This window comes from Dendrobates tinctorius, unplaced genomic scaffold (genome assembly GCF_039654945.1).
Source record: "Dendrobates tinctorius isolate UK_male_01 unplaced genomic scaffold, ASM3965494v1 ptg000107l, whole genome shotgun sequence".
Taxonomy (NCBI): domain Eukaryota; kingdom Metazoa; phylum Chordata; class Amphibia; order Anura; family Dendrobatidae; genus Dendrobates; species Dendrobates tinctorius.
The window spans coordinates 31535559-31549090 of NW_027361775.1; the positions used below are offsets into that span (position 1 = coordinate 31535559).

The 13532-nt window shown below is 47.4% G+C and overlaps 1 protein-coding gene across 1 annotated transcript in view; it reads right to left on the reverse strand.

Annotated features, from left to right (window-relative positions):
• The window catches only part of ECEL1 (endothelin converting enzyme like 1), a 130608-nt gene that overhangs the window by 50783 nt on the left and 66293 nt on the right, over window positions 1–13532 (reverse strand). The window contains exons 7-9 of the mRNA XM_073589334.1: window positions 8926–9148; window positions 8013–8111; window positions 7756–7830 (exon numbers count right to left, since the gene is read on the reverse strand). Coding sequence (XP_073445435.1) covers window positions 7756–7830; window positions 8013–8111; window positions 8926–9148 — 397 coding nt within the window. The remainder of the gene's footprint in view (window positions 1–7755; window positions 7831–8012; window positions 8112–8925; window positions 9149–13532) is intronic.

Below are 13532 nucleotides of genomic sequence, written 5' to 3' on the forward strand. Positions count from 1 at the left end.
ACCTGGCTGCGGCCCTCATAAACCGTGATACCCAAGGGTCGCTCGCCACCTCCTGATTATAGAGGGCGCCTAGGGCTGCTACCTGTACCCTCAGTGTGTTAGTCGCTAGTCCCTGTTCTAACCCCCTTTGGAGGAATTCCAGGATTTTATCCATTTGTATTCCATCCTGAACCTTTGCCCCCGAACTGGATAGGAATTTCCTCCAGGTTCTACCATAGGCTTTGATTGTAATTGGTTTTCTACTTTTTTGTAACGTGGAAATTAGATTTTCTGAAAATACTTTCCCCCTCAGCAGTGACCTTTCAAATTCCATGCTGTTAAATGGAGGTTCACTGCTTGGGGGTGTAGCACAGGACCCTGCGATAGAAGGTCGGGGAGATCTGGTAGAACCCAGGGGTCGGTTACTGACATTATTCTGAGCCATGAAAACCATGTTCTTTTTGGCCAGAAAGGGGCTATAAGTATTACCCGAGCCCCCTCTTCCCTGACTTTCCTTATCACCGCCGGGAGGAGAATGGTCGGTGGGAAGGCATACAGTAGTCCCCGTGTCCATGGGAGCATAAATGCGTCCAGGGTCTGAGGATTCCCCTTGGGATTTAGAGAACAGAATGCTTCCACTTTTTTGTTTTTGTAGTCTGCAAATAAGTCTATGTCTGGGGTTCCCCACATTTCCACAATCTTCTGAAAAACGGACTGATTTAGAGCCCACTCCCCTTGATGTAGTTGGGTACGGCTCAGAAAGTCTGCTGTCTGGTTCTCTACTCCCCGTATGTGTAGCGCCGATAGGGACAGTAAGTTTTCCTCGGCTAACCTGAATATCTCGGAGGATGCCTCCATTAGCGTTCTGGACCTGGTTCCCCCCTGGTGGTTTATATAGGCCACTGTTACTCGGTTGTCCGAGAATATCTGGACATGATGGCCCTTTAATGCTGGCAAAAAGTGACTCAAGGCACAATTTACTGCTAGCAGTTCTTTTTGATTCGAGGAGGCTTTTAGTTCTTGACTTCTCCATCCCCTTGAGCCACACTGATGCCCATGTGTGCTCCCCATCCCACAGGACTGGCGTCGGTGGTAATTACATGTGTGATCTTGGCCTCCCAGGGGATCCCTATGGACAAGTTGTTTTTGTCCTCCCACCAGGCTAGGGAATGAATAGTTTTTGAAACTAGCGTAATATGATGTTCCAAGTGGTCTCCTAAGGCCCGCTGGTTGGTCAGGATATCCCACTGCAGATCCCTCATGTGTATTTGTGCCCACTGGACCGCCGGCAAGCATGCAGAGAGGGACCCTAACAGGGACATTGCTCGTCTTAGTGTCATAGAAGGGTTTTGCCTCACTTTTTGTACCATATGGATAATTCTGTCCTTTTTGTGATCTGGCAAGTAACACACTTGGATGTTTGAATCCATTGTCAGGCCTAGGAACTCCTGGACTCTCCTTGGTTCCAGCCTTGACTTTTTCAGGTTCAGAAGCCACCCGAGGTTTTTTAGAGTGCTCATCACTCTGTCCCTCTGTTCTGTGCATTTCTGGCCTGAGTTGCTCGCTATTAAAAAGTCGTCCAAATAAGGCACTATCAGAACATCTTGTTCTCTTATGTGAGCCATCATCTCTGCCACCAATTTCGTAAAGACCCGTGGAGCCACTGAGATCCCAAATGGCAGGGCCTTGTATTGGAATTCTCTTATTTCTCCTGCTATCGAGACTGCTAGCCTGAGGTATTGCCTGGATTCTTTGTGAATGGGGACATGGTAGTAGGCATCGCTGAGGTCTAAGACCACCATAAAGCATTGCGGAAAGAGAATTTTGATGGTCGATTTGATCGATTCCAACTTGAGTTTTTCGTTCTTGATATAGCAATTCAGTCTTTTTAAATTTATGATGGTGCGGAAGGTGCCGTCTGGTTTGGTTACCAGGAAGAGAGGCGAGTAGAACCCCCTGCCTTTCTCCTGTGGGGGAACCTCCTGTAGGACTTTTTTGTCCAACATACTCAGGACCTCCTTTTCGAGGGCATCCTGTTCGTTTTTTGACGACCTTATCGGGGTAATTATATATTTTTGCGGCGGGAGAGAATAAAAGTTTATCCTTAATCCTGATCTTACAAGATTTATCAGCCAGGGATTGTTGGATATTTTCTCCCAGGCTGGGAGGAAAAAACTTAGTCTCCCTCCCACCCTGGGCCCACAGTCACTTGGCGGGTTTTTTATCCCGGGACGAGTTACCGAAGATGAACCCCCTGTCCCTTCTTCTGTCTTCCCATTTTTGGTCTCTCGGCGGTCTCCTCTGAAAGAACTTTTTGTTCCGAAAGGACCGTTTAAAGCCTGTGGCGCTCACTGGTCCTAGGTTTGGGAAGCCTTTCTTTTTGTCGCCTGCCTTTTCGAGGATGTCATCCAAGGTTTCCCCGAAGAGGAATTTTCCTTCACAGGGAATGGCGCATAACTTCATTTTTGTCTGGAGATCCTCAGGCCAACATTTTAACCATAAAGCTCTTCTAGCTGCATTCGACAAGGCTGCCGTTTTAGATGACAATCTTATCGAATCAGCCGAAGAGTCGGCCAGGAAGGCTGCCACCCCTCTTATCATTGGCATGGATTCCAGGATTTTATCTCTGGGAACCCCTTCCCTTATCTGTCTCTCTAATTGGTCTATCCATACCATAAGAGCTCTGGAGGTACAGGTTGCCGCTACCGCCGGCCTGATGTTTCCCCCTGCTGATTCCCAGGTGCCCTTAAGTAGAGTATCCGCTTTTTTATCTAACGGGTCTTTCAGGGTACCCATATCTTCAAAGGGGAGAGCAAACCTTCTCGAAGCTTTGGCTACCGCCACGTCTAGTTTGGGGGCCTTATCCCACGATGTGGATGCCTCCTCATCAAATGGGTACTTTCTTTTGATGGAAGGAACTGTAGAGCTTTTCCTATCCGGTTTTTCCCATTCTTTATCTATGAGGCCTTGGACGTTCTTATTTAATGGAAATACCCTCCGTTTCTTTTGACCCAGTCCCCCGAACATAATGTCCTGGACTGATCTATCAGTCCGGGGGTCTACCATCCCCATAGTGGATCTTACCGCCTTTACTAAGGCATCCACTTCGTCCAGGGGGAAACAATGACGACCTTCCGTCTCCTCTTCGGAGGATGACGAGTCGGTATTTATAGTATGGGAGGTGACTTCCCCTGACGATAAGCTCTCTGATTGGGACTCTATTACCACGTCCCCCTTCCTTCCTTTCCTTTCCCGTTTTTTGGATGAAAGGGCACTCTGAATTTCTGCGCGGATTACCGCCCTTAGGTCTGCGGCATGATCCGGGGTTTCACCGCCGAGGACCTCCTGTATACAGGAGTCACACAATTTTTTCTCCCAGGGCGTTGGTAATGGTTTCCTACAGGTGGGGCATTCCCTGTTCTTGTTTTTTTCTTTCTTCTTTCCCTGATAAGGGAAAGAAGTCTATTACAATGGGGAACATTCACGAAGATCCACTTACCCCTCATGCGCGGTTGCAGGTACCGGTTCTGGAAGTGGATCCAAATCCCTCACTGGGCAATCCACGGCAGGTGACTTGCTCCTTGCAGTTGAATGTTGCGTGGAGTGGCTACTGGACCGGCTCCCCCGTCCGTCTTTATCCCCTTAATGACCAGGGGTATTTTTGGTTTTACATTTTCATTTTTCCCTCCCCTTCTTTCCAGAGCCATAACTTTTTTATTTTTCCATTTATATGGCCATGTGAGGGCTTATTTTTTGCGTGACGAGTTGTACTTTTAAATGACATCATTAGTTTTACCATATCGTGTACTCAAAAACGGGAAAAAAATTCCAAGTGCGGTGAAATTGCAAAAAAAGTGCAATCCCACACTTGTTTTTTGCTTGGCTTTTTTGTTATGTTCACTAGATGCTAAATCTGACCTGCCATTATGATTCTCCAGGTCATTACGAGTTCATAGACACCAAACATGTCTATGTCCTCTTTTATCTAAGTGGTGAAAAAAAATTCCAAAGTTTGCTAAAAAAAAATAAATAAATTTGCGCAATTTTCCGAGACCCGTAGCATCTCCATTTTTCATGATCTGGGGTCGGGTGAGGGCTTATTTTTTCCGTGCCGGACTGACGTTTTTAATGATACCACTTTTGTGCAGATACGTTCTTTTGATCACCCGTTATTGCATTTTAATGCAATGTCTTGGTGACCAAAAGAACATAATTCTGGCGTTTTTAATTTTTTTCTCGCTACGCCGTTTAGCGATCAGGTTAATGCTTTTTTTTATTGATAGATCGGGCGATTCTGAACGCGGCGATACCTAATATGTGTATGTGGGATTTTTTTTTTACTGTTTTATTTTGATTGGGGCGAAAGGGGGGTGATTTGAACTTTTAGGTTTTTTTAATTTTTTTTTATTTTTAAACATTTTTTTTTTTTTACTTTTGGCATGCTTCAATAGCCTCCATAGGAGGCTAGAAGCTTGCGCAACCCGATCGGCTCTGCTACATATGGGCGATGAGCAGATCGCCCATATGTAGCAGATTTGCTGCTGTGCTTTCAGCGCCGACCACCGGGTGGCGCTGAAAGCCATATGCCTGGAACAACCATAGAGGTCTCATAGAGACCTCTGGTTGTCCAGGCAACATGACACCGACCCCCGATCACGTGACGGGGGTCGGCGGTGACGTCATTTCCGGCCCGGCGGCCGGAAATGCTATTTAAATGCACGCTGTCAGCTTTGACAGCGGCATTTAACTAGTTAATAGGCGCGGGCGGACGGCGATTCTGCTCGCGCCTATTGCGGGCACATGTCAGCTGTTCATAACAGCTGACATGTCCCGGCTTTGATACGGGCTCACCGCCGGAGCCCTCATCAAAGCAGGGGAGATGTCTGATGACGGACTGTGTCCGTCATTGGACATTAAGGGGTTATCCTTTTGGCGGTGCTGGTGATGCTGCCTATGTTGCTGCTGCTGCTGCTTAGGCTGCTGTAGCTCCTCATGCTGGTCGCTATCCATCGCGCCTGAACGCTTCCAGCCCTGAGGCTGCTTCAGCGTTCCAAATTTGAATAAGCCGCCCTGGCGTCACCTGTCTTCCCGGCCTGCACCGCTGCTTCCCCCAGGGAGTGCGCACTGCGCATGTGCCGACCACGGGGACCCGGAAGTTCCTCCTTCTACTTCCGGGGCAGCGACATCTTGGTACACCTCTGTACCCGGCGCTGCCCCTATACCGGCGTCCCCCGGCCCCTACTCCTCCCGGAGCGGCGGCCCGGTCCTCCCCACCCGCTCACCCTGGACAGCCCCTCAGCTGCAGCGGTGGTGGCTTTGGCAACCGACCCCGCCGCGACAGGGGCCTCCCCGCTGTCTGACCGCGGACGGGATGGTCCCGGATCTTCATCTTCCGGTAAGCGCTGAGCTCCTGCTGCCGTGGTTCACCCATCAAGGACAGGAACCCAACTGGGGGCGGAGGAGAGGTGCCGCTCTTTTGTCTGTAGGTTCCTGTCCTTGATGGGCGGACCCCCTCTCTCCGTGGTGCTGTCATGGGTGAGGGAGAAAATAATCTTATTAATTAAATACATATACAGTAAGCTGCACACACACTGTGCTAATTGCATATGTCGCTGACATTTGTATATCTATCTATTCTATGTGAATATACTGTATGTAACCCATATATTCTATGCTGTCGGCTTCTGCTGTACTTTTACAGTATGTGGTTGCTGAAATGTCGGCTTTTCTTCTATCTGTGTAATATACTGTGTATACAAAGAGTTCCCTCTCACAAAATTAGAATATCATCAAAAAGTTAATTTACTTTAATTCTGCAATACAAAAAGTGAAACTGATATATTATATAGAGTCATTACAAACAGAGTGATCTATTTCAAGTGTTTTTTTTCCCTGATAATGTTGATAATTATCTCAGTACATTAGAATACCCATTGACGCCCAGCGATCATGTGACAGGAACACTGTTTGGTGTTTTTTTTTAATGTGCTTCCAGCGCAATAATGTTAAATGCCGCTGTCAGAGATTGACAGTGGCATTTAACTTGTTAACAGTTGTGAGTGGATCATGATTCCACCTGCGGCTGTTAGGGGCACATGATAGCTGATCAGATTAGTTGCCATGTGCCTGAGAAGATGTGGGCTCAGTGCCGGAGCATGTATAAAAGGGATGGGGGCGACCTATAACATATCTACACATCATAGATCATAAAGGGGTTAATTATGTATATATCAACACTTCTGACCTATTCCTATGTGGTTAACTTGAATTTGGCAGTTCTCTACAAAGCTTCTGGTCAAGAGCTGCACTGTGTAAATTTGATGGTGAAGCCTATATTGTGGGAAATCTTTTGTCTCATGAGGCATAACATCACCACAAGAGCCTCAGCGCCCACATTGATGGAACGGTGTTGGCACCAAATGTGAGCGTAGGATGTTTTTATTTTTCGTGAAAGAATATAGTAATTGTGAAAGGATTTTCTGAGGAGTGGACAACCCCTTTAACACCTTCCCGATATGCTCCGCACATATATGGCGCCATGGAAGCTGTGTTCCTGCAAACCGCAGTATATGTACAGTGTCGCGATTGCGCGAGCTCGCGATGAGATGCGGGTGTCAACTCTGTTTGAGAGCTGATACCCTGCAGCAACACCCATGAACGGTGCTAGCACCGATTGAGGGCGTTTAACCCCTCTGATGCTGTTGTCAATAGTAACAGCGACATCGAGGAGCATAACATTGTGCTGATTGTCTCCATCAGTATTTGGTCCGTTTTTACAACCCTAATTATAATAACTGAACAAATATTTATAAAAATTCAACAAAACACCCAATGACACTCGTATAATTTTTTTTGCGTGTGCCAAAAAAAATTGAAGCCTGAATGAGGCCTTATACTGATAGATTGTCTAAGGCTACATTCACACATCAGGTTTTCGGCGTCAGGCGCGATCCGGCGTCGTGCCGGAACGCCGGATCCGGCAAATGTTTTGTAAAACCGGATGTGACGGATCCGGTTTTCTGCCGGATCCGTCTTTTTCTTGACAGACAAAACCGGATCCGTCTCATCCGGTTCATCCGTTTTTCTATCCGTTTTTCGACGGATTACGCCGGATCCGGTTTTTAAAATTGACCCTTGTGGCTACTGAGCATGCTCAGACCAAAAAAACCGGATCCGGCCACCGGATCCGGCTTTCGCCGGATCCGGCGCATTGCGGCGCTCATAGGCTTCCATTGTGTGAAAAAGCCGGACGCGCCGGATCCGGCGTGTCCGGCTTTTTCGCCGGAGACAAAAAACGTTACAGTAGACGTTTTTTCCAGACGCCGGATCCGGACACATTGCCGGATCCGGCGAAAACCGGATGAAACGCATGGCCATCCGGCGCGATCCGGCGCAAATGCAAGTCAATGGGGGGGAAACCGGATCCGGCATTGCATTTCGCCGGATCCGGTTTCTGTCAAAAGCGCCGGATCGCGCCTGAAGGCGAAAACCTGATGTGTGAAAGAGGCCTAATGGACCAGACTTCAGACAAGGCTTATTAGGCTTTGCCGCAACAAACACTGGCAGCGCTCAATTCTCTCTGCTATATCTCTGCTAGTATGAGGTAGTTGGATTCTGTTAGGCAAGAATAGCCCAGGGATCATGATCTTGAAGTGAAGAGTCACTGGCTTTTCTTGTTGGAAAGTGGCACGTCAATTTAGATGTGAAAAGACTGTGAGCCGATGGTGTGCTGTTAAAAGTCCATGGGAATCCCATGGATTAGAGGATAAAGCTTACTTCATATTCTTTATCCATTGCGTCTGGCTTGAGCAGAAAATCCGGGTATCCAATCATCACCAGCATGTGCTTCAGCTGCAAGGTGAAATGAGATTTGTTACCTACAGTACACTGATATATTGCAGCAACACTTCCAGGGTAGAGGAGACTTTTGTGCGTGGTTTAGTTAACAGAAGAATGTCGAGACTGGATAAAGTGGTGCAAACTCCCAGCTGTGATACATACTGCAATATCTAGACTGGGATTTTGTAGTTTACCTTGGCCCTTGCAGCTTCTTTGGTCTCTTTGTCCATCCAGTCTAACTCATCCAGCCTGTTGTCTAGAATATATTTAATGTCTTCAACAAGTTGTTGCACCTGCACAAAGTAAAAATAACATAAGCCAGTATTAAACCTCAACCTGCAAGTTTGTCTTATAGAACATAATCGAGGAGGAAAAACCGAAAGCCAGACCTAGTGAAGGAGGATTATAGCTTCAAGCAACTCATACAAGGGTTCGCTCATACAAGCGTATATTTCGGACGAGTGTTATCTGATGTTTTACAATGGATCAGTGCAGATCTGCGTCTTTTTTCTGCAGGCCAAATAAGTCTTTGGAAAGAATCATAGCATGCTGCGAGTGGCTCCGCAATTTGGATCACACGCACCCATGCAAGTCTATGAGTGCGAGTAAAAGACTGGACTGCACTCGGATGTTATCCGAGTGCAGTATTTACGTGGACACAGACAGTGGAGAAGATGGATAAATTAAGTTCTCTGCCTTCCCTGCACCTATGCTCTCATCCAAGACAATCGGGTCACAGTACACGGACACTCGGCTCAAACTCGCATCAGAGTTATGTCATTATCATATTCGATCTGATTCTCTCAGAAGACAGAATCATCACTCATGTGAACTCGGCCTAAACATAATATTTTTAACCCTTTTCCATTCTGCATAAATGATTACCTTTCCATTGGATTTCTTTCCACCATTCCACCCTGGCCAAAAGACCCACAGCAGAAGGAATTGAATGGAGGGTCTGGCAACGTGTGCGCCCTGCTCCTTTATTATTTTGATGTATCTGATAATCAGGATCAGGTAACCACAAACAAATATCGTAAACTTTCTAGTTTTTTTTTTCCATTTCCATTGCTCTTTTTGTGGACAAATATAAGCATATTTAGTTACCTTAGTTTTGCTGGACGATGAGAAATACTCTTCTACAAACAGGGCTCCCAGTGCCATCCCAAAATGTTTATTGGCTTGTGTAAGGCAAACTTTTCCCAGCTCCTGCTGTTTCTCTGAACCCTCCATCTCCTTAGACAACTCGTGAAGTGCGTCTCGGAAAGGAGTGGAAAGATGCTCACTCAGGACTACTACAAGTCGCCATAGCATGTAATTGTGTAGGACACTGCAAGGAACATAGAATCAAATAAAGAACAAGGATGAAACCTCCTAGACTACAGTACAAAGGTCAAAATATTACTGAAGATAAAATTTGACACAACTACAGATTTTGGGCAAATATTAATTGAAAGTGACTTTGCCATAGTGGTAACTCGCCCGCATTTGCAGTGTCGTACACCTCACTGTGTTTGCAGCTCTGCTTATCCTCATGTCAGGCCGCCGAGCTGACTCCTCATGCAGCACCTGCAAGTCTGCTGCCTATCCCTGATGTCTGCACATGACTATAGGGGGCACAGACAGAACCTGTAGGAATTTAACCCTGCCATGTCCTTCAGGATTTGGATTCCCCAGCCAATCATCAACCAGCAGGTGCTATATCAGAAAGTGCCACCCTCCACACCTCTAGTGTCTTTTGTTGCCAGGTTCCTGCTAAGGTGTGCCTCTGTTAGCGTCCTGACTTGTCTACTTGTATGTTCTTATCCCTCTCTGCTCCAGAACCCTACTTTTGTTTGTGAACACGTGCTGCCTGCCCGGATACCGGCCGGCCGGACTACTCTTCTGTCTTGCCCCTCTGTACCTCGCATATCTGCACTGACCTATGAGTCAGCTGCTGCAGGTCAGGACACTGCCCTGGAGTGGCATCTAGTGACTCTCCGGTGACCCAAGCCTAACCTCACCATAAGAGGCACTAGTGAAGACCAGGTAGCCACTTTGTCACGCCACTCCAGGGTAAGCCCAGCAAGTGGCGCAGTGGGTCCACACCCACCAGCGTTACAGACTCATTTTTATGAGCCCCTTGGAGCTAGCCATTCAGCATATTCAATCAACAAATTAATTAGAACCTTTTATAATCCAAGTAATTACAATGATGTATGAGAAATCTAGTTTCCTACAGAATACCGTATGTCCATGAAAGTAATAAGAGAGATTCCACGAGGAATAGGAAGATTTTCATAGAAAACCCTAGACAGCACTTTCTTAAAATGAAACTTGTATTCTTTCATTGATTTGTAGAAAACCATGTACCTTACATTACAAAGAGTTGTTATAGGAAGATTCCTTATCCATTATTCCATGGCTGCACATCATAAATACAGCATTGTCTTATTTCTACTTCTGCAGGAATATGCAGTAGAGGTATACATAAAGTAATGTAATTGTTTTTCTTGCTGCATTACAATTCCAGCACTTGCATTGAGTACAGGGACATCGTGTAGCTCCTCTGCTCAGACAATTACTATGAAACTCAAAACATTGACATTCAGAACACCGCAAACCCTCACTAGATCAATGACCATTAGCTTAATGTTCCATCCATAGAGTCCAGTCTGGAAGAGGCTGTGGCATGTCAGCTATGCGTCAGCCCAGGGCTGTGTATGACATTAAAGGGAAGGAAGACGATACAGAGAGGAATAATGATTGAGATGGTGGCTGGAAAGCAAAAGATGCAGGTCGCCAGCGGAACGTGAATGCAGAGGGAATTGATCGGAAAACAGAAAAAAAGGGGAATACATTTAAATGACATGGTTAGGGACAAGAGAAGACTACGTGAATTGAACATCCCCTACCAAAAATCAACAAATAAATAAATAAAAGGTCACATTATGAAACTTTAAAAAACAATTTCCACAGCTTCCATGAAGAACAAGTCTACTATTCAGAAATGAAATATGTCGACAGGAGGCACTGTCTAATATTCTAAGAAATAAATTAAAATTAGGTTTGCCCATTCTTTTAACCCCAAAGTGTGCTCTCCCTTGCTGTATTAAAAAGAGCCTGTCACTTCACATAAATTTGTAATTTTAAAATTGGTGTAAATACTGCTGGGTATTCATATCTTACTTTCCTCTTCCCTTGTTTGCAGGGTGTTGCGGCCTCCTCTCTAGTTCCTCAGGAGGTACAAGAAACCCCTCAACTGCCTTTTAGGGAGTTAGGTCTGAGGTGGTGTTTTTAGTTGCGCTGCTAGGCCCTTTCTAGTTTGTACAGGGACCAGTTCGGAGAAGGTGCGGCGTCTCCCTGTGTTTGAACTCCCCTTTCTCTGTTACCCATTTGCGAGTATATGCACATTCATAACATCATAACCAGCCCATTAGTGCGTTCTGAGGCGTCAGAATGGATCCTGTAAACTCCTTGGCTGCACAATTGCAGTCTTTATCCTTGGAGATTGTGAATATCGAGTATCAACAACAGCTCGCAAGTTCTGCTGCCCCGAAGCACTCAGGACTAGTGTTGAGTGATACCTTCCGATATCGGGAAATATCGAATCTGATTGGATCGGACGATACCCCAAAAATATCGGGTATCGCCGATTCCGATACCGGAAACCAATGCAAGTCAATGGGACACAAATATCGGAATGAAAAGAAACCCTTTCTTTCCTTGCACATCCAGTTCAGGAGGGGGGAAGAGTGTGGGCGGTGCGTGGGCAGAGACTGTGCGTGTCTGTGTGTGCGGGCAGGGTCTGTACGGGCCTCTCAGGGGTCTGTGCGGGCCTGCCGGTGGTCTGTGCAGGCCTGCCGAGGGTCTGTGCAGGCTGCCGGGGGTCTGTGCGGGCTGCAGGGGGTCTGTGCGGGCTGCCGGGGGTCTGTGTGGGCTGCCGGGGGTCTGTGCGGGCCTGCCGGGGGTCTGTGCGGGCCTGCCGGGGGTCTGTGCGGGCTGCCGGGGGTCTGTGCGGGCCTGCCGAGGGTCTGTGTGTGCTGCCGGGGGTCTGTGCGGGCCTGCCGGGGGTCTGTCGGGGGTTGTGAGTATGTGCAGGCATCATCCGATGGGACTACAAGTCCCATCGGGCTATGCCTGCTACAATGACAGTGATTGACACATTAGCCAATGATGGGACAGTAGTAGTCCCATCATCCGGCTAATGTGTTGAATGTAAAAAAACGAAAACACAAACATACATACTACATACATACATACATACTACATACATTCAATACATACATATACAGTAGATATACAGTACATATAACATAGAGTACATACTCACCATCACTTGTCACTTTGATCCCCGAGTGTCCCACGACGATCTCCCGTGGAGAACAGCAGCATCAGCTGATGTGACCGCTCTCTAGGGGCTCCAGGAATACAGTGATGGGAGGAAAGTATCCTTCCGCACTGTAAAAAAATAGTCCCTAGTCTCACTTTTGGCATTGCTGTGTGAGAAAGTTCCCACGCAGCTTCTGCCATAAAGTGAGACCAGTGAACTATAGTAACCTCTCAGTGATGCATTGCAGGAGCCATTGTCTCCTGTCAGTGTGTCACTGAAGGTTCTATAGATGTCACTCTTCTATAGGGGAGATCGTCGTGGGACACTTGTGGATTTCTGCGGATCAGGGAGTATATTGGTTGTTTGTTATTTTAATATTTTTTACAGATGACACTGGCTTCGGGGATCAAAGTGATAAGTGATGGTGAGTATGTACTCTATGTTATATGTACTGTATGTCTATATGTATGTATTGTATGAATGTTTTGTATGTAGTATGTATGTAGTATGTATGTAGTATGTATGCAGTATGTATGTTTGTGTTTGTTTTTTTTTACATTCAACACATTAGCCGGATGATGGGCCTACTACTGTCCCATCATTGGCTAATGTGTCAATCACTGTCATTGTAGCAGGCATAGCCCGATGGGACTTGTAGTCCCATCGGACGATGCCTGCACACACACAACCCCCGACAGACCCCCGGCAGCCCGCACAGACCCCCGGCAGGCCCGCGCAGGCCCCGGCAGGCCCGCGCAGACCCCCGGCAGGCCCGCGCAGACCCCCGGCAGGCCCGTACAGACCCCCGGCAGGCCCGCACAGACCCCCGGCAGCCCGCACAGACCCCCTGCAGGCCCGCACAGACCCCCGGCAGGCCCACACAGACCCCCAGCAGGCCCGCACAGACCCCCGGCAGGCCCATACAGACCCCCGGCAGGCCCGCACAGACCCCCGGCAGCCCGCACAGACCCCCGGAAGGCCCACACAGACCCCCGGCAGGCCCGCACAGACCCCCACGGTCACGCACAGTCTCCGCCCACGCACCGCCCACACTCCATTATAATGCATCATGATGACATGATTTCAGCATGCCTGACAGGCTCATTGCATTATGGGAACTTCCGACTCCGGTATTCGATTGTAAAAATATAGGAACTCCGTATCGGAACTCCGATACCACGAATATCGGCCGATACCTGATATTTGCAGTATCGGAATGCTCAACACTACTCAGGCCTACAGAGCATCACAGTTGAATCTCAGGTTAAGTTCTAAATAGCTTCGATGGGAACACAAGTGAGTTCTTGTTCTTTTCTACCTCATGTAAATTTATATTTTCCCCTACGTCCTAGCTCCACTGGGTTCGAGAGTCAAGAAGTAGGCATTGTTTTTCCTTTACGTC